Source organism: Pempheris klunzingeri, chromosome 8 (assembly GCF_042242105.1).
Source record: "Pempheris klunzingeri isolate RE-2024b chromosome 8, fPemKlu1.hap1, whole genome shotgun sequence".
NCBI lineage: Eukaryota > Metazoa > Chordata > Actinopteri > Acropomatiformes > Pempheridae > Pempheris > Pempheris klunzingeri.
Genome location: NC_092019.1, coordinates 5,804,195 through 5,825,793, shown reverse-complemented (window position 1 = coordinate 5,825,793; position 21,599 = coordinate 5,804,195). Strand labels below are relative to the sequence as shown.

Below are 21,599 nucleotides of genomic sequence, written 5' to 3'. Positions count from 1 at the left end.
ACTTTTACCCTTTTTTCTCCTTTGTTTTGGTACACTGTTGTGTCTGGAATAGTGCATCATGCAGTGCTAAATGCTGCTTGTGGACAATCAAGAGAAGCTTCTTCTTTCATCGTTTTAAGACTTAAAAATGCAAAACCATTGGTTAAAAAAGAAAAAGAAAAGAAAAATGAATCAAGAATAATATTGGTGCCACTTTCACATTAATTTATTTTACAATCAGTATTATTAGGAGTAGTGATCTTAATTTAAATTCAAAATGAAATTTATATCAGAGTTGTTTGTAATGTTATTGTATAGTCATTCTTGTGTAGCACACATATTGTTTACACTGTAATGTAGGCTCAATGAAACAATAGACAATACAAAAATGAGATGCATTTTAGACACAAAAATAGCTACTGAGGCACTTGTGTATTCTTATTTGCTGTACCAGTTTCTGTATATGCCCAAAATGTCACTTGCAGATTGCTTCTATTGACTTGTTTGCCTTAAAAATCACCATTTGGGGGTGATAATCAGGCACAACCCTGCATCTCACATTTTGGCATATACACATGGCTTTGCATACATATGTGGCTGTTTGTCCCTGTCTCTTTTCTTCAACTCAGATGTGGATGTTTTCATGAGGATGGCAGCATTCTTGTATAGTACTCGTATTTCTGTTTGATGATACACTTTGGTCTCCCTTTTTGAAATTTGCTCTCAATGCAATACTTTGTAAATTAGGGAACATTACTGAAAGCAGTATTATGAAATGGGGACTGTGCATATAATTATTTGTAACCCCATAGGGAAAAAAAAGAAGTTGTACAAGAATTAAGTTTATTGCCGATGAACAAGATGGGTGGGAGGTCAGTGGGAATACTGATGTAAAATGATCATTCCAATGTCCTGATTATGGGAGAAAATGTTTCTTAAAACGTTGTTGCTATGCATGTATATGGATGGAATTAAATTCCAGATCTGTTGGAAATTTTTATTTTGATGTGGTGTCATAATTAAACTTAAATCCTCAGGATAAACTAATGCTGTCTGGTCTTTCTTTATACTGCTGTATGCCAATTAAAACAGTTCATGTCTGCCACAAAAATAAGCACAGTAGTACGGCTAAAAATAGATGCAAAAGTACGAGTAAAAATGTACTCACAAAAATGCGAGATTAGTTTTGTAAACCAGACTCATCTGTTTGCAAATTACAGAATGAATCAACTCAAGTCCAAAAACAGAGGTCTACGTCTGGTTGTGATGTAACTCAGTTATACGCAAGCAATAAATGACTGAAGCTGATGCAACAGAGACAGTGGAACTCAATGTACCTTCCCCTGTGGCTATAATGTGGTAGAATATTGAGACAGAACTGGAGACGATAAAAAGTCAGAAAAAAATCATGTTGAGCAATGACGTGTGTGGCCTTTACATTGATAAGAAATAATGTATTAATTTTTGGCACTAGCTAATCAGGTGAAGAGGCAGAAATAACAACTTGAAAGATAAGATTTTCTAAATCTAAGACAGCAGATATTTCATCACACTGAATACCCTCCAGTTATTTTCAATTAAAAAAAAAAACTTCAAATGAAGCAGAGCTCTGCAAAAAATTTGCTCAAAAATTGACTTCTTGCTGAACCTTACCAGACATGTAGACAATCTCTACATATTGCTGCAGGGAAAGGTAAAAAGATAACTTGAATATTTTATTGAATATTTAAAACATATTCAACAATCACCGTGCATGTCTGGGATATTGTTACATGTTGGCCATGGGTCACTCGCTCTGCTGTTTGGCTTGTCGTTGGTTGACTAGCTTCCTCAGGTGCTGGCTGATGGCAGATGGCTTCTTGTAGATCATTCGCCGGTCTGTTCCTTTTATGTGAATGTGATTGGCTGATGGGTAGGACTCCAGAAACTTCTTTTGAAGCTTAGCTACCATCTGGTGCAGGGAAGAGATGATTTACTGTGGGCTACTACAGTATTGTTCTGTCACTGTACAAGAGTAAGAAAGCATCATGGAGTTGTGCAGCTTCAGTAAATATTCTCACCTGGTTTAGGTGTTCTGGTATTTGCTGGTCAAAGGAATCCCCGGTAATCACACTCACGGACGTCCTGCTGGTGAGGGGCTTAAACTTTGTGATGTCCCTTTAAAAATAAACACTCAATATTTCAATGATCATTTTTACTTCCATATTAAAACATGAAAATAGAGGCTTTCTTAGTGTGTTCCATACCTTACTTGAGCTGCACTCTCATTCATAAAGTAATGCTCATCGACGGCACTGCTCTGGTGGGCAGGGTTACTTAGTAAGTATTTCTGCAAGAGACAGAGAAAATAAATCAGTCACAGAATCTAAGCTGAATGACTGAATCTTTTTTTATTCATCTGTCATTCACATAAAGGCTTTCAAGACAGCTACAGCAGCAAGAGAATACAAGGAGAGAGCAAGGACAGACCGTGCTGTATATGAGTGTAAATAAATAACTTCACACATGAAGCTCGGCTCAGGTTAAGGGTGACATATTGGTCGGGATGGTAAGTGGCCTCAACAACACCGTATGTTCTCTGGTTTGTCAGAGACTTAAATCAACTTACACTACAAGGCAACGTATTCATATGCAACCCTGGCGACCAAATTTAGAGAATAGCTGAAACATCCCTTGCCCATGGTTAGTTAATTGACCAATTCAAATAAAAGATTTGTGAAAATTCAAACGGCAGGCATGTTAATTAACCTATTACACAGTCACAGCATGTCCCCCTTTTGCCAAACTTCACACGGCTACCATCTCATACGACCACATACGGACAGTTTGGGGCCATTTTAGGCACACTCCAAAAACAAAGCATAGCTCTGTTTTGCACTTCATCACTTTTTGTTCGTCTCCAATCACCCCTGAGCCCTGCAGTGTAATCCAAACATGGACAAAACAAGCAAGATCTTCACAAAGCTTAACATTATTTGGATCGGGCCCCCCCCCCCATATTATTTATTAGAACTACACTTACAGTATGATTGAATATGCAAACGTCGAAGATGTAATACTCTAAAATGTACACTTTCAATAGGGAAAGATGGGAAAATGAACCACAACTATTACTGTAGGATGCCAATTTAAATGCAGTGAAGTCAGTGTCCAGTTCATTCAATGAAGCAGCTCCAGACAGAATGCTCTGACATCTCTCAGTTTTGGTTCTCTGATTATCCAGTTCAGGGCAGTGAAAGTTCACATTGCTACAAAAATAGATTCTCAAATTAAGCAGAATTCCCCTTTAACTGTATCCATCACTCACACGTGATGTGACCAGATAGCTTTGGTGCCGTTAACATAGCAGCAAACAATTCTGCTCCAGTTCAATTAAGCAGTGGTTACAGAACATGCCCTTGAGAAATGGACTGCATGCTCTATTGAATCAGGCGAGCTTGTGAGTGTGTGTGCATGCTGTAACCTTCACTAGCCTGCCTACAAAACCTTTCTCTGTCCTTGGAGAATTCAAGCACAATGATGTCCTTATCTCCTTGGCAACAACTGTAATACTTGAAAAGCTGAAATAGGTCCCTCATCACTACTGCCATCAAATTGTGGGTGGCTGGCAGCAGAGAACAAGGAGTCTTAACGAACAGTTCGCATTCATGCTGGAGCAGGCGTCATCGCATCATTCAGACAGCTGCAGAAAAAAATAATGCTGAACAGATGTTGGAAACGCCGCTGAGTGTTCATAGCGGGTCAATAAAGTGTAAGTTGTTTCTCCTACCAAACATACGAAAGCATTTGAAGAAAGACTGCATGGTTTAAATGCAATAGGCATCTACTAAATGAGCTTTCCTGCATTAATCCCACTTTCTATGTACCCTAAATGCACCCAACATGTTTGCCTCCCTGCTATGATGAGGTGTCAGTGTGTAGAAAGCATTATCCCATGTTACCAAAGACACTGGTTGTTGCTCATCACTACAACCCATTACAACTCCTCTGCCTGAGATGTTTTCTACAGCGAGTGAAAAAATGACTACAGGACTTCATGACAGGCAGAAGTGTCACCGCTGTATGTGTGGGTTTTTTTAAACAGATTCACAGCAGATCTGAGTGCGGACAAGAGCAAAATAAAGAGAAAAAAAAAAACCCTCCCCCATAGAAAGACTTCATCTGCAAGACACAGCAAAAAGCTTGTAGCTTATATTAACAGCCTTTTCCTCACAAACTATATGACCTGTCAAAAGGCTGAGTTTACAATATAACAGGCACCACAAGATACATTGCAATTGCAGTGTCATGTCAGCTCCAGGAAAGGGTTCAATTTTCATTTATTTTAAAATGACGCCTGGTGACATATCATGCCAAATTCACAGTCTCTGACGATATGAAGACAAACGCTCCTGCAATCATCATCCACCCGTATCTCAGCTGTGGAGGACACACCATTATTCTTGCACTAGCACCATCCTGTGGCTGTACAGGAAAGATGGGAGGACCATATTGTAAATGTCTGTAACATATCACTTTTACTTCCATGTGTCTAATTAGGTTAACAAAAGCCCAGAAATTGTTGGAGCAGAGGAACAGAGCCAAAGTCTTTTCTGCAGACCATAAACGTTTCAACATCTATCGGGTGATGGCACCTTTCTACACTATATTTATTCAAAAGCATCTCTAAATCACTCCTCACCGGCTGTGTCACAGCTTTTTTAAACAATTAACGTCACATCCTTTGGGGCATATTTTATTGTACCGAGTGTGTGTGTGTGTGTGTGTGTGGGGGCATTAGCCTGACCTGCCGCTGGATGACCTCCTCTGAGACATTTTCGCCTTTAATAGTTGGTTCAATCGCCCCGAGGATAATCAGCATGCGGCTCAGCCCTGTAGCTGCTGAAAACTGCTTGGCCTGGAGTGACGGCAACAGCTTGCCATACCTGAACAAACACACACAAACATTCACAACCATAAAACTTTAGCAAGAGGCAAAGTTTGAAGTCTAAATGACTGCATTTGTTGATTTTTGGCCACTTGTTGGCAGCAGAAGAAGCTAAAAACACTGTGATGTTATAGTGTTATAAAGGCACCTTCTCCCCACCTGAAAATTTCAGTTCAACTCTCCATTCAGCTCTTTTTGGTCAACCAACTCCTGTAGGAGAATATTCAGCCCTTTAGCTCACAATAATCACCAGCTAGTCCCTTGCAATGCTTGTTTGTAGCGCAGTAATGTTAAGTCGGTTCATCTGTGCTTTTTTATTGAAAACAGGCAGCAGCTATTGTTGGGAGCAAAGCTGAAGAGAGTGCGTGGGCTGTACATCTAAAACAATGTCTTAGAAGATGCTAAATGGCACAAAGGAGCAAGGAGAGACAGCAGAATTGGGTGATGGTTCTCTACCAGTGACACCTTTCAAATTTCACTTGTCATTTGATCAATGGCTAATATAAGAACCAGTGCAGCTTTAAAGTGTAACTCAGTGCCAGAATAGGTCTCTCTCACTCTCTCTAATGGTTTTCCGATAGTCACTTGAATCTTCAAATGTAAATTATCAAGTTTGTCTTAATCTTTGCTGCTCACCAAAATGCTTAAGTTCTAATCAGGTCTATCACAACAACAGGGCTGATTTTATAATCACAACAACAGCGAGTCAAGCAAAGTCATACATAATATTTGCCCTCCTCCGTTCTTTTTCAACCCAAAAACTTAAACTTTCTCTGGGAAAACATTTGCCTAGGGAATGAAAAATACACTTTTTCTGGCAGATGAGAGAAGAAGAGCAGTGGGATTTTGTAACTCAGGAGGCCCAATCGGTCTCGGCTCACTGGTGCTCTGAATTGGCTGGTCTCAGCCTGTGGAGCCCAATCAATAGTACCGTGCGCCTGCTGCCGCCATCGCCGCGCCGCGCAGCCTGCTCCTACATGCAGCCAACAGCAGCACCAGGAAACACTCGTCTTACTCTGACTCCTGATCAAGACTTACAGCACTGTGCCCCTGCCCACTGTCCTATCACTTTCTCTCTGCTGTATTCACTCCAACAGTAAATTTTAATTCCTGCTAATATAAATGAATCACCTTTAAAATTGATCAACCTAAGTGCTACAGCCTTATTAAAGTAATCTTAATAGGAATGCAATTCATGCCTATTTACTCTACTGATTATTTTGTTGATTTTTTTTTCTAATTGCCTAGTCTATAAAATGACAGAAAATAATGAAACATGTACATGACAATGTTCAAGAGCCCATTTTACCTATATTTGATAGTGGCAGTGGAGATACAAACAGGAAACGTGGGGGGAGAGAGAGCGTTACGGCAATCAAGGTCCTCCAGTCAGGACATGAGCTGGGGACGTTGCAGTTATGTGGTATGTGACATTAAGCAATGGTCTACGTGTTTGGTGTTAATTAACAAATGATAGCGTGGTGATGTGCAGAACTAATACAGTGAACAGAGCAAACATTGCTTGATAAACATCACCATGTTAGCCTTGTCACTGTGAGCATTTTGCCTCACATTTAGCAGCCTCACAAAGCTGCTGCATAGATCCTTGTCATTGATTTCTTTTTCTATCAACTGACAAATCATGTCAGCACTAAATCGTACTAATACAGTATGTTACATCACAGCACAAGCCAGCAGTGCACGTTACAATGTACTGCATTTTACAACAGGCAGGCTTCAGCGCTGCTTCACTGCCATTGTACTGATCATATCGACCCTACATCATAAATGTGCACTTTTCATGTGTAAAATAACCTATTTCACCTGTTGTTGATGTTGTTGACATGTTGCTACCCAAAGAACTGTAGCCTGAAATATCAAGTTCTGCTCCGGCAAAGCATGTCAGCACTGATTGGTCAGATAAAGCTCATACAAACTGCAGAGAATGTTGTTCAGCAGCTACAAATGGCTGTGCAAAGATAGTGTGTCTGCCATATTCATAGCAAAGGAGACAGTCCCTACGGGTCAACAATAGATAAAGGCAGAAGGGGGAAAAGACACAACTCGACTGTTCTAATTTTCAGTCTTCAGAAGACAGAAAAAAACTTTTCAAATCAGACCCTCCGGAGAGTGACATTTTGACATTTTCATCTTCTTTGCCACACTTTTCCCCTGAAGTCATTCTGGCACCATAATTTAGAACTGACTCTTCGACCTGGCTCTTAAGGGACTTCTCAGTCTCTGCACATTTTCTACCTGTCGCCCCTTTCTCACCCCTTGATTCCAAAAATAAAGGGGAAAAAAAAACCTCTTTCAGTATCAGACCCCTAGTTCAAATCTGGTCAAATCATTCGCGGGTCTGGCATTGAACATTATTTCAAGGATTCTCCAGCCACCTGTCCTATTCCCTCCTCTTTTTTCCATTTTTAATTCTGCCCCGGAGTGAGGATTATGCGAAGCAAGGCATGCGTGTCAAAGGGAAATTTAGTGGGTAAAGACAGCCAAGATTGGCGGGATGAATTAAACAGATAACGGGAGGAGACGAAGTGGGGGAACCATGTAGAGCAAAACGCCTCACCGATGTTGGTCATTTCAGAGGGGCTCTTTTTTTTCCTCCCCACAGGAGCGAGGAGGCAATATCTAAATTAATAAAGTGATGAAATGAGTTTGTGCCGTGGACTTTCTGCTGTTTGACTTTCCCATCTGGATTAGTGCAGGCTGAATGGACGCTCTGTTACTTTTGTTACAACTGCGCAATTCACTGTCGGAATTTGGCCCTGTAGTGATAAGGCTCCCCTCCTCCTCCTCCTCATTACCATCTCATTTCATATGCAGGGCCTCTGTTACCTGAGAGCCTGCTCGCACACAAAACACGAACTATTACACGAGCTTCTGCCAACTATTACAATGAGCAGAGAACATTTAAACACGGACTATTACATGAGGCTCAACTAACTATTACACCGAAGGAACATTTTTTTAAAAACTGGTTACTGCAAAGACATTCAGAGACTATTACAAAAAGGAGGGCATGTCGACGGGGACAGGTACATGATGAGACCTTCAGCTCTCAGACAGGCAGGACAATTTGACCACATTGTGAGGAATTCTAAAGTTCGGTGACTTGTTAGAATCACAATTCATCCCAGCAAACAGTTTAATAGTCCAATACGGAGCATTACACAAGGCCGTAATCGAAATTTGCATCCGTAGTGAATAAGCGTCACTTTCACACAGCAACATATGGTCTTGAAGTTGTAGTTGTGTTGAAACCGAGACACGACTGTAGGTTTTAAACGTGTGAAATAACTACATGACGAAAAATGAGTGACCTTTCAGAAGCAGAAGGAACCATCCAGTTAGCACTACCCACAGGCTTTGTTTGAGTACAGCTATGCTTCGAGAACTATAGTCTGACTGATTTTATTGATGATGATATAGGTATTCATTGTGCTGTTTGGTGATTGCATGGCGTCTTCTAATCACCTGCATTTTTGCTGTTTTTACATCACGGACAGCAAAGTTGGTCCTGGACTTTAATGTATTATGGTTAACATTTTTGTATTTGTGGGATTTGACGTCCTTCTTGTACAGTGAGCCGAAGTAAACTGCACTAAAAGCACATGAATGTGACACAGTACCCACAGAGAGCCGAAGTGAAACAGAAGTTACAAAACCTCATTCAAAATCCCAATAAAAATTGTAACTATGCTCAGCCTTTCTCAACTATGTTATGTGGGTCACTTTATATATTTCAATAAGGTAGTTTATTTATTTATTTTTTTTTAAATGGGGAAATTGTTTATTTAACATATTTACCATTTCCCAGAACACCTATGTTTTCTGACTAAACATCAGGGCTGCAACAGAGAGAAGTGAATGCAGCAGAAGGTATTAGACAGCAAGTTGAAAGTTGAAAAAAGGCTTTAGTCTGTTGGTGAAATTTATGGATATTGCCAAAATGAAAACATTTACAATTTCTTATACCAACTGCTGTAATTGAGCCGATTTGTCTTACGATATGGAAATAAAATCTGAGGCACACCTTTCATTTTTTCTGAGAGATTGTGAAAGAAACGTGGACATTGTAAAGAAGGTAGTGGAACAGATCACAACTGGAACCTGTCAGAACACCCAAGTTCTGATTACCTGAACTGGGGAGAGCCATTCACTATTTGAGAAGGGGCTGGAAATTCAGAGGTGTGGAAACGGGCTTTTTCTGAGATGTAATACTCTGTATAAACACAAGGTGTCATTATTGCACCACAGCCGGCGTCAGGCTGATCCCCTGCCTGCTCTCAGACCTCCTCCATGCATCAATACTATAGATTACACTGGGGTAAATACACAGGGGCCGCAGCAGCCCTGCTTCATTAGTGGAACGTAACAGCAATAGTTACGCTTACAGTGGTTCTAATTACAATTAATTGGCATTCCTGGCTTGTCTGGGAGTCTCAGGATGGGGGTGGGTTAGCTGAGTCAGGGGAGGGCTGAGGGAGGAGATCGACACACTGGAAGCCATTGCAGAACCACATTGTGAAGTTTAAAGAAGGCTTCGCTGCTGCGAGGCTGCAGGGTCATGTGTATACAGTATGAACAGTTTGGGGAAATGTTCTAAAATACACTACAATATATGTGTACTCATTTAACTTAATTTGTTTGTAAAGGTTGACATAGATGAACTACTTCAAAGTTTTTTCCCCCATTTTCATCAGTCAGTAGAAAGTACCTGCATCAAGCTTTTCTCAGGCTGCATCTTCTACTGCAATTTCTCCTTTTCCCAACCTTCCTCTGTTTCTCTCTCTTCCTTCATTCCTCCTTCTCCCTCTTTCCCTCCCTCCCTCCCTCCCTCCCCCCCATCAGCCCATTGCCGGATGATTGCTGCCAATCTCAGCTGAGGATCCCTGGAGGGGTTTAGAGCAGGGCTGTGCTCCACTGGGTTATTGAACACAGCTCGCAGTGAGAGCGAATGGGCTCTGAGGGGGAGACTGGATATGCCATCACTGGCTGCACTGTTTACCAATGCAGGCAGACAGAGAGCGAGAGAGCAAGCAAACAAAATTACATAATTCTACTTCTGATGTTAAATTAACTACTGTAGCATCCAATGATTGACTTATAAATATCATATATAGAGGAGAGGAGAGGAGAGGAGAGGAGAGGAGAGGAGAGGAGATGAACTGCTATGTCTGTAAATATATCTACTAACAAAAAGCTGTGAGGAAAAGTAGAAACACTCGTCTTGTCCCTCATATTAAACCCTGTCTGGATTATAAATCAAACCAAACGCAGCAGTTGTGAGACTCGGAACAGTCGTCAGTCAAAGTGACAGTCATACGCTGCCTGTCATACTGAGCAGGCTTCAGGTGAGCTGCAAAACATGTCTATCTGCCCGACACTGCTGGTGGAGTGTGTGCGATATACATACATACAGCGTACAAATGTTTATGTGATCATCGCCGTGTGTGTTTGTGCCTTGCTCTGCATATTAATGACAGGTAGGATGATGTATGGGACAGAGAGTGTCGTTTTCATTTTGGGACAGACAACTCAATTAGGCTTCCACCCAGGCCTGCAGCTACAGCTGTTAGTCCCACACTGAGGCAATCATCACCCCACACGCTAAAGCAAGCCAACTTAAACAACAGCTTCAGCTACATACCTGAAAAAAGACCCTAGTTACAGATTTCAATTCAAATTATTAAAATGATCAAAGTTGAAAAAAAAACTACATATGGGCAACACTTAAAAGAAGGAAGATGCAGAGGAAAGCGATGAGGAGATGTTCCAGCAGTGCTCCTGTGAGGACTGAGTTGCACTAAACACACTAATGGTACATTAAAACCGAGAGTTTGCCAATCAATCAGCATTCATTAAATTGTAAGGCCCATCCCATTAGAAGAGCGCATTCCCCACTGTTTCTGCTCTCTGAGCAAATATATTCCCCATGGGGTAAATTAGTTTTATACTCACATACACACACACACACACACAAATGGCTGCAGAAAGACGGGAGACACACACATTCTCAAACACACACTGAGTGTGTAAATGCACGGCTAAATTCCTTCTGTTAAAAACAAGATGAAAGAATTAGAAGAATAAAGAATGAATTATCAGTGTAACATTGTCAGTGGAACGTTTCCCACAGCCCGAGGTGGTATCTTCAAAATGCCTTGTTGTGTCAGACAAAGTCAAAAACCCAAAGATATTCAATTTACAACTATAGATGGCAAAAAAAAAGCCACACGTGAGAACCAGAGGATTTAGGTATTTTTTCTTAAAAAAGAAAAAATTCTGTCACCAAATTATAGTGAGCAACTGCAACCATCCAGGCCACGTTGGCACAACACAGATGGTTTTCCACAGGGCAGCACCAAGATTGATCACATGTTACAGGTGTGCTGGATCACACGAACCACAGCAAAGTCTAAAGTCAGCCACTTCTGTTAGCTACAACTCCTCACTGCAATATTTGCAACTGACTTACTGGAAAAGCAGAAAAAAAAAAACTAACTTTCTAAGTTAGCTATCAGTTGTTTGAGACATATTATGAGTTTTGTAGAAATGACAGGACATCAGGACTAACGGTCAAATGGTCATTTCCTACATAAGAAAACGTAAATATAAGAAAAGCTTTAATGTGATGTAGCAGCAGGCAAAGTTCGTTTTGCACCAATATGGAGGAAAGCATTGAGTAAACAGTAACAAGGCTGATATTTTGTGAGAAATAAAATCAAACTCAACACCACAGACACTACAAAACTACTGAGAGCTGTGTACTGGTCATCGGTTCACGTGCTTTAGGCCGTGTAGTGTTTACGTGTCGTCCAAGCAAAGAGACAAAGTAGCGACCAAAATGGATGCTGTGCATACATAGCAATGAGAAGATTCCTTTCACTGTTCAAGTGGAAAGATGCATAACTTTCACTGCTTGAGCTGGCGAAACAAAGACTGACAGCACTGAGTGACTCAAACTATGGCTGTCGCCCAGAATGCAATTTGTCCAGACGTACGCTGGGGCTTCTCCTAATCTCTGATGCTAGAGCCACTGCTTGATTTTTCATCAGGAAGCATTATCTCTGCCCGCAAGGAAATGAGACACATGCTGCGACGTCTGCAGAGGAAAATCCCAAATAAGAAAGTTGACCCCTTACAACAAGTGCACACGAGCAAATGCCTCCACACAAAGACAGGGACATACTCGAGCAGGCAGAAACACCATTCTCAGGAGATGGTGGCGATTCATTTTGTAGGATGTAACGGAACTAATTTTGGTAGTGAGCCTCTGTTAATGAGCAGGTCTTTGATGTGTAAATCCTCCGGTCCCAGTGCAAAGCTGATACGGTCTCCCCGCAATCCTGCTCAGGTGCAGCCCCGCTCCCTTCTGCATTACTTATCTTGTGTACCAAATACTGTAAGACCTCCGACAGCTAATAAACCCATGTCTAAGAGAGAGAAATACAAACCTACATGCAACATTGCTGGATGGAAAAAAAAACAAAACAAAACAGAAAAACAAGGAAGAAGAGCAAGCATGCCATGGCACTGGGATGTTGTGATGCGTTGGAGCCTCTCATATCTTCATAGTGTATATCCCATTCCTGTTTCTATTTTTACTGCCCCATGGAAATCAGGCACCGATGATCAAATTATTCTTTATGAAGTAAATGTAAGTCTTTGCTTCATTTCATCCCTCCGTTGCTTCTCCACAGAATAATTGGATTGTGGCTGCACTGTCATGTACTCAGTGAAATGAATGCCTATTAATCAGAGGATAATTGGACACATACCCCTGATAAATGGTGCTGCTCCACTTTGAGTCACGTACAAATTAGGCCATTTTCAGGGATCCATTTCTTATCAGGCTTGACTCATTCTTATAAAAGCTGTGAGCTAATATTGGAGGACGGATATATGGATGCACAAAGTCACGGAGTCATGCCCAAAATGAGATTACTTGATTTTACCGTACGTCTGTAATATCCAAGCACACATTGACTCCATATTGGTGTGTCTAGATGACATCACAAAATATAAAGGTACAATGTGAACAGAAATATGGTTTTGAAACTTTGAGACATCAGCTGCAATAGAGGATAATGAATATACCGTTTCTTCCTCTCAGAAAAACAGTTGATACCATTGACTCTGGCTTACTACTTAAAAAAATATAAAGAGATGGCAGTGGAGGGGTTGCACACTCCTGGTTGAGTAGCTACCTAGACAACTGACCAATACACTCATTATTATATCATATATAATATAATAATAATTCCATATCTATGTATATTATTAATATCATTCAGACAGCTGGATTCAATCGGTTTTAAAACAGCACAAATTGTGTATAAGGTCGAGACTAATTACTACCTGAAAGTATCCAAAAGTTGTTTAAAGTTAGAGAGTGTTGATGATTTCATGTTGAAGAAACAAAGGGTCCAGGACCACTGTATGAAAAAAGGGGTTTATTTAGGTTATGTGAGGAATGTATAGCTGTTTAGCACACTTTAAGTTTAAGTTTAAATAGTGTAATAGGATAGTGTGCTTTTTAAATATAGTAAAATAGGTAATGTTTTGCTAAAAATAGTGGCTATAAACTGTATTTCACTGGAAGTAATGTTTATTCATTTGTTTATTTGTTGTCTGACAGTTTTGTCCCAAATCGTTTGTCTTATCGTTTCCAGAGGAAGATACATTTCAACTGATAGATACTACTTCTTTGTGAGAAAAATATCTGATGGGACTTGCAGGAAAAAAGCCTTTTGATCTGCTCTGTTGGTGACGAAAAGCAGATGCACGGATACGGATGCACTCTGGAGATTTGTATATTATGTAGTCATCGCTGCCGGGCTGTCAGCTATATCGAAAACCTCGACATGGTTTTCTAAATTATATAACTGATTAATTATAGTCAGCAGTGAAATACCTTTTAATGATTACACATGACACACTTAACTCGTAAACAATCTGAGATACTGTTAGTGTTGCATAATTGACACGACCAACGTTCCTCCTCCACACTCTCGATTATCATTAATAATAACCCGCCCCCCCCCCATATGATAATTAATGCATAATGAGATATATGCTGTGACAATGACTACCACTTGACATACATCTCGCCTGGAGGATTAAAGCAGTGTTATTACACTTGCTGTCACTCAGTCAGGACCACCACCACAACCCTCGCCCTCCCCTCATCTGTTTCATGCTAAAAGACTGCGATCAGCTAATGAGTTTCTTTGGCCCTCAATTAATCATGCTAATGAGCCCCACCCAGCAAAGATAATCAACTATCCTCACCATAAAAGACAAAGAATGGAGTTTGGAGCTTGACTCGTGAAACGCACTGGCATCTCTGCCTCCACTCTCCTCATCCTAATCCTCTTTTTCTTGATACGTTTCCCCTTTTTTCTTCTCCTCTTCCCTGCGTCTCGCTTTTTATCTGCTCCTCTCTGCCCCTCAGAGCTCCTTATCGTCCTCTTTGCTCCTTTCCACGCTCCTCTTTTCTCAATCTTCTTTCCCATTCCGCTTTTTCACATTCCTGCCTAGTTTCTGCTTCTTCGACATCTCTCCATCTTCTCCGCCATTCTCCTTTTCGTCCTCTGCTCGATCCCCCCTTCTTCTTCATCCTCTTCCCCCCCCCCCCACTTCTGTCCTTCCTACGCCCCTGACACCAGCTATAAACTCACCAGTACTCTTTCCACTGGTCCTCCTCAAAAACGTCCTCTGGGATGGGATCAACCAGCACCAGGTCTGACACTTGCCTGAGGGCAAACAGAGGACACACACACACTTAGATGAAGTCAGACTACACTTGTCCACTTCATCCTCCTGGCCTGGGCCATAATGAGTGTGAGATGGATGGCGTCATCCGGTCTGTCTTCTGTCCCCACAGACAGATGACCACACGTACACCAGATCCAGGGGCAATATTTCCATTTGGAAAGGTGTCATCCACTCACCACTACTTAATTTTCTCCCTTAACGGTGGCAACATCGGGCCTGATTAAATACTAAATCTTTCATCCCTGGTATGGGCTATTTGTCACGTTAATCACTACGTTGTCTCTGAGATGGCTGAGTTATGGGGGGTGATGGGAATGGGCGTGGGAATATATTTTGTTAAGTGTGAGTTCGGGAGACACTGCGTATCTCCATAACATTAAAGCAAGATTAACTATTATCAAGTTTTATCAAAGATTTGTTAGAATCTGGTAATATTCTATTTATGCTTTTATGTTATCAAAAATACTCTGATCCATAGAGCCAGAGATCTCCATTGTGATTCAAAAACTATTCTAACAAAATTGATAGCGAGTCATTAGAGATAATAAATTGGGCTGGAAACATATCAAAACATTATTTAATCCAAACCAAAAATGTCATAGTCTTGCATATAATCAAGGACTTATTCAGTCAAGCTTCATTATACTTTTTATACTGCATTGCTCTATTATACTTGATATATTATACTACACATTACGAGGTATGAAGTACAAGGATATACATAGAAAACAAATCCAAATCTATATCTATATATATATATTCTATATTCCTCTTAAGAGAACTATATGAACTGTACACAATAATATTATAATAATATTAACATTAATATTCCCGTTTTTTTCATGTTGTACATCCTGTGTGCATGTTTTAATTAGTACTTAACAATATAGCGTGTTTTAATGACTTTAATATTCTCTTAACTTCTGATATTCTTTTCTTTAGAGACAAAATATGAAAGGTAGCTCTTTTTGGCAAACCCTGGTTGGTATTTACATACTTACACATCATGAATGTGGCTGTAAAACCTGCCGTTGAGTGCGCCAAGCTCAGAGCCCACCAAGATGAAGGGCTTGGCTATCCCGGCCGCCTGCAGGAGTCGGTGTAGATCATCCACCATCCTGGAAGACAACAACACTCGTCTGTGTCTGCACAAAACCAGGACAAACTGCAAACTGGGCCAGCAGGTTTATTTATTCAGCTAGATGGGAGTAAGACTCCCAGCATGAAAGATGATTACGACAGGTCATCATTAACCTCATTAATCTGTTATCTGCTTGTTAACAGGTTTATTAAGAACCCACTGGAAAGTCAGTTTTCAAAAAGAAAAAATAACCTGAGAGTGAAAAAAAAAAATTATGACTGTAACAACTGAATGAAAGTTGAGGTCAGCCATATTTTCAGTTTTCCAATCAGTCTCTTTCCAGACATGGTACTAAAATAAACAGCACTGATGAAACCCAAATGACAGCACAGAGGAGGAGTCTACTGGCCCCTTGTTATTGCAAGCCGCAGAAAAAACAATACTCAGCAAACTTATATCAGCAGAGGGAGCATCATCGTTAGATGAGATGCAGCAGCTCGTCTTTGAGAGCCGTCTGCTGTCCTGGGTTTGTTGTGCAAATAAATTAAACCTGAGGTGTCACACTGAAATGAAGAGTTTTCACAAGACTCTGAGGGTTAAGGTTAGGTAGTCATCAGACTCCTTGAGATATTGAATTCTGGGAAATTGATTGCTTGCATCTCAAATGGGCTGCCGCCAGCTTTCCGGGCCAGATGCCAAGGTAAACTAGACTGCTGACCGTCGGCGAACCCTGCCTGCTCATCCCTTAGGCAGATTTAAGGCTCAACAAACGCGTTATGATGTCAAACACAGGACGATTACAACCCTATCCCACTGCAGCATGATGAAGGGCAGGGCAGGGCTGTGGCGTGTTCAGCAGGGGAAGGCACGAGGTGTCCATGGACACATCAGTCTATGCTGGCTGGAACATTTATGAGAAATCCCAAACAGCTACTTTATCTGAGAAGTATTGATTCCCTGTGGATAATTACTCTCAGATGGATAAATAATACAAAACTGAATTTGATGTCTGATAGTGCATTATGTGTAATGTAGCAGGCTTTTTAGCTTGGCACAGTGTAACTGTCACATTTACCAGTGTACAGAATCTGATAGTGATAGTGATGAAATGATGAAAGGGAAATGACCCTGCAACTACTTTAAACAAATTACATATTAATTGTCTAATTTAATTTAATTTAATTTCCAAGCAAAAGCTCCAAATATTGTGCGACTCCTTTTCTCTGAGTCATATTTAAACAGATCATCTCTGGGGTTTAGCTCGTTGGTCGAACAAAACAATCAATTTGACGACGTTACCTTGGGCGTTGAGAAATTGTGATATTTTTCACTGTTTTAATTGTGATGAAAATAATCAATAAATAATGATCATTAGTTGCAGCCCTGATTTACTTTATAAATTATCAAGAAACAAGATAAGAGTTTACAGCCATGCTGGCGGCTCTGTGAGGCTGCACATGGGCATAGCAGTGTTCTGAGCCAAAAGCAAACATCAGCGTGCAAACATACTCACAATGACAATGTTAACATGATGACATTAAGCAGGTATATGTTTACATGTTAGCATGATAACATGCTAATTAATAAAAATAATTTTATTTAGCACTAAAGATGCACAGTAGAGCATTGGTCAGATTGAATATTTTACCTGATAAACGTGCTAGGTAAAGAATTAAGAGATCACCAGAGTCACTGGAATTGATCCTCTGTGAATCATTTTGTGTCAATACATTGCGTAGAAGTCAGGAAAACTCTGAACATAAGGTTATTAAAAGCTGCCGGCGCTACAGAAACTCTCAGGGGATCACACAAGTAATTAGGATTCACCCACTGGGGAACATAACGGTTTATACAAAAGCTCAGGGCAATCCAACCAATAGCTGATGAGATATTTCATTCTGGACCAAATGTTGGACTGACCAACATCACCAAAATTCCAAACATTTGCTGCATCCAGCCTCTCATATGTGAGGATTTGCTGATTTATAAACCAGTTTGTCAGAGAAAACAAGCAACATGAACACATCTCTTTGTTTTGTGAATTTCAATGAGCTCTTCTAACCGTTTTCTGACATTTTTAGACTAAAAAATTCATAGTTTGGTAGAAAAATAATCAGTAATAAAATAATAATCGTTAGTTGCAGCTCGTACCTGACAAATGTCTGGCACAGTCCTAAATTATTTTTCTTCCTATAGCCTTAGGCAGCAGTGTCCTGAAAGTGCCACAGACATTACAAAGAGTCTGTGTCACCTGACGAATGCTCCAAAGTAGATTCTGGCCCGCTTCCCACAATTAGCACTTATCTGACCCAGATTCACCTACACCACACACACACTACAGTACTGTACACTTGACCCAAATCTCATTCAAATTTTCCACAAGTTTTACAAACTCAGCAACAACAGATAAATGAGACAGATGGGCCTGCAGGTGTAAAACAGCCCACTCACTTATTCAGAAACCACTCAACTCCAACAACAGAACTTCTTTTGAACTCTAACGTTATGCCTACAATGTAGACTTTGTGCACAGTAACATGTTGTAAATGAAAATGTCACAAGCACTCAAAATGATAACTGAAGTAGTATATTAACCTTCCAGTCGTTGACATCCTCCAAACCTTCTCAGTTCCTGTGGTTTCATTCTGCAGCAGCCTCTTGCTGAAGCCCAGTCCCATTCTGTCATAGGTACAGACCTGAGTATTGGACACAACAGGGACACCACAGATTCAGAGGGATTTTTAAGCAGCACCTTGTTCTACATACACACGAGATGGGTTAGGGTCAATAAGGACTCAGCCCCAGTCTAGCCTGTTAATGCACTTTATAAATGCATGAAAGAGTAACACTGAAATGTAAGACACAGATAAAGGTGTAAACAGTGTACATTTGTTTTTGTCACTGTTTATGTGATTTAGTTGTTCAGATGTATCTAGGCCCTTCCCCAGCAAGCCTGTGACTTCATTTGGGTCACATTTCAGACAAACGACACAGGGCATGCTGTCAGCCCCGACTTTCTGCTGTACTGAGCCCGAGTTGAGCAGAGAGGATGTGGCAGAGCCACTGCAAGGACTGTCCCTACATGCCCCTGACAACAAACAACATGGCTGCATTAGTAGTAACTGATTACAGAGGACGTTCACCACAGTGAATTTCCTTGGTCAAAGACAAAACCAAGGTCAGCATGCTAGCTCGCCCTCAGTGAAACTTATGACTATGGTTCATCTAAGATATACAACATATTTCAGTTCTGTTGAGCCCACTTGTTTTAACATAGTAATAAAAAAATCTGTAGATTGTTTGAATATAATTTAAAAACACAGCCAGTAAATATAATCCACAGTAATGTGTGTCATTTCCTCACCTTTGTTAGTGTGGCCACACTCTCTTGGACATGCAGCCAAATGTCTGAGGACATTCCCGTTGGTGCATCAAGTATGACTACAGAAAAAAGGGTTTGGGTAGGACACAAAAAAGCCACGGACACGACACGGAAACGTCAGAAAATGTTAATCACTTTTCATATGAAAGCCATTCTTTGCAGATCATGGAAAATCCTGATAGGATTTATTACCAACTGGTGTTCCTCGTCCTTTACACAAAAGATGCATCTTTTGACCCAAACCAACATCAACAATCTGTCCATCTGAATGTAGGAGGGAAAAAAAGAGAAAGAAAGATTAGGTTTTACTGAGGACTTTTCATTTGGCTTAAAAAAAAACTTGATGGAAAACCCCATGACAAACTTGAACTGAGGGATGTCTGATCAACACATTTAATAAATATGTTAAACTGTTTTGCAGGTTAATGTAAAATTACACTACAGTAAAAGGAACAATGAATTTGTTAGCCAAAGATAAGAGAACCTTTCGGTAACAGCATCTGTCCTTCTCTCTGAAGCGATGCATAGTTGAGGAACGGAGGGATGATGATGATTAAAAGTAAACACTTCCCAATGTTCGTGAGTACAGAGCTGTAAGACACTCTGCCTTCAGCTTCAGCTTGGCTGTGCAGTCTTTGATCCGGATCCTAGTTTATGTAGAGAAGAAAATGCAACTCATAAACGAACCTAACTTCAGCATTCTGGTAAGAACAAAACATATTGCTATGTTTTAACTTAATAGATTTTTTAAAACTATACATGTAGGATATTGCTTTAGCTATTTCAGCAGTAATACCATACCCTGCAGTTATATTTGACTGTTATAAAAAAAAAAACATAGTTAATTCAGGGTATCAGATTGAACAAAATTGTATTTTAATTAAACATTTGACTCCAAGGTAATAGGCAAAGTGCTGGCAAATATTGCTATTACTTATTATTGTCCTGAATGCATGCCGACTTAAAGAACTGTTGCTAATGACATGTTAAAGATGTATTGTGAATAAAATTAGAAGTGGGTAGGTTATAATAAGCAAAGGAGTTCTAAAATCGCTGTTTTTGAAGAGGGCATCTGGCTCCTCTTCTCTGTGCATAACTGAGGGACGCTAAAGTTATATGGAGAACACTCCATATAACTTCAGCAGTGTGAGAGCAGGAAAACGTCCATAGCAGATGACAACATTTGATTTTAAAGGGCCAAGACTGGCGAGCATGTTAACTGTTAGCTTTTGGAGTCAGTCAGCTAATGTTAGCCAACAGAGACCTGCTGTCACTCACACAGTAACTATCAGCAGCTAGCTATCGTAACCGTTGCATTACCTTTCTATCAGCATTGGTAGGTTCATTGTTTGATGCTTGAGCTTCGGTTCTTCTACGCATTTTGAAACGAAGCGCTGTAACATAACATGCATAAACTGTACAGATTGAATGAAACTGTAACAACTTCCTGGTGAGGGTACGGAAGCCGACGGGAGACAAACTTGCGCGTTGCATTAATTCGCCTCTCACTGTAGCACAGTGGTTCTACTTATTATGTAGTATATTCTGTTTCCATTTTACCTTGTTTTGCATTATTTATTCCTCACAAACATATTAAATATCAATCACGTGCTTTTGATTCGATTTCCATTGTGACATTTAATTCTACTGCTATTAAAGTGTTTATTTTTTCTACTACTAAGGTCATTTGAATTATTTCACTAATGGAACTAATATTTAAAGTTGTTATCCCAGGAATTAAGAGCTTTTCATATGTTCTTACTCACTCTATGTGTATCATAAATATTTGTATTAATCTCCATATTAATATTGTGCATGTTAATAATATTGATATTTATGTTATTATATTATATATATTATATATATACATTTTGTATTTATTTGCCTTGGGACATTTTAATTTGATTTGTTTTGGTTTTTACCCACAGTAATTCTCTGTCTTGTGTTTCAAGTGCAGGATTATAGCAGTACAACTGCTGGCCTGTGGAGGTCGCTGTATCCCACAAACCCATCCTGTAGTCTCCATCATGATGTATTGCTCACCAGCAAAAGCAGCGGGATTAACATAAAATAGGCTCATAATCACCATTTAATGTGACTTTGTTTAAACATCTCGCACCCTCAAATGAAACAGGACCCTAATACAAACTGAAGGTCAATGACTGAACATATGGAAAACTTAGATCTCAATATCATCTCAATATAACCAATACTGTAGATGAAGAAGATTAGAAATTAGAGCTGTAATTGCATGTCCCCCTTCTCCTCTTGGAGCAAATCAAACCCTCATCATGTATAATAGCACAGTTATGGTGGGCAGGACAGCTGCTTCTAAGACAAGTAATATATGCAAATTGCTGTTTTTATGCAGTCATACATGTGTGGTGTGCCAAAGAGCGCTGGTTTGCGTCATTCAGGGACTGTGACACCCATACTGA

At 40.2% G+C, this 21,599-nt stretch overlaps 1 protein-coding gene across 1 annotated transcript; it reads right to left on the bottom strand.

Annotated features, from left to right (window-relative positions):
* Window positions 1-96: 96 nt before the first annotated feature.
* Window positions 97-20,576, bottom strand: LOC139205521 (uncharacterized). Its single transcript, XM_070835766.1, has 11 exons — window positions 20,482-20,576; window positions 19,646-19,808; window positions 19,354-19,425; window positions 19,144-19,220; window positions 18,375-18,475; window positions 15,700-15,816; window positions 14,602-14,676; window positions 4,766-4,904; window positions 2,226-2,308; window positions 2,040-2,136; window positions 97-1,930 (listed from the first exon to the last, which is right to left on the bottom strand). Exons 1-11 carry the CDS (start codon window positions 20,539-20,541, stop codon window positions 1,766-1,768), a joined length of 1,149 nt encoding a protein of 382 aa, XP_070691867.1. The 5' UTR covers window positions 20,542-20,576; the 3' UTR covers window positions 97-1,765.
* Window positions 20,577-21,599: the final 1,023 nt, after the last annotated feature.

Coding starts and splice junctions, on each gene's coding strand:
- LOC139205521 (XM_070835766.1), bottom strand. CDS start 20,541: ATGCGTAGAAGAACCGAAGCTCAAGCATCAAACAATGAACCTACCAAT. Junction 4,905..14,601: donor GACCAGTGGAAAGAGTACTG/GTGAGTTTATAG, acceptor GTGTTTGTTCAG/GTATGGCAAGCTGTTGCCGT. Junction 2,309..4,765: donor AGGAGGTCATCCAGCGGCAG/GTCAGGCTAATG, acceptor TGTCTCTTGCAG/AAATACTTACTAAGTAACCC.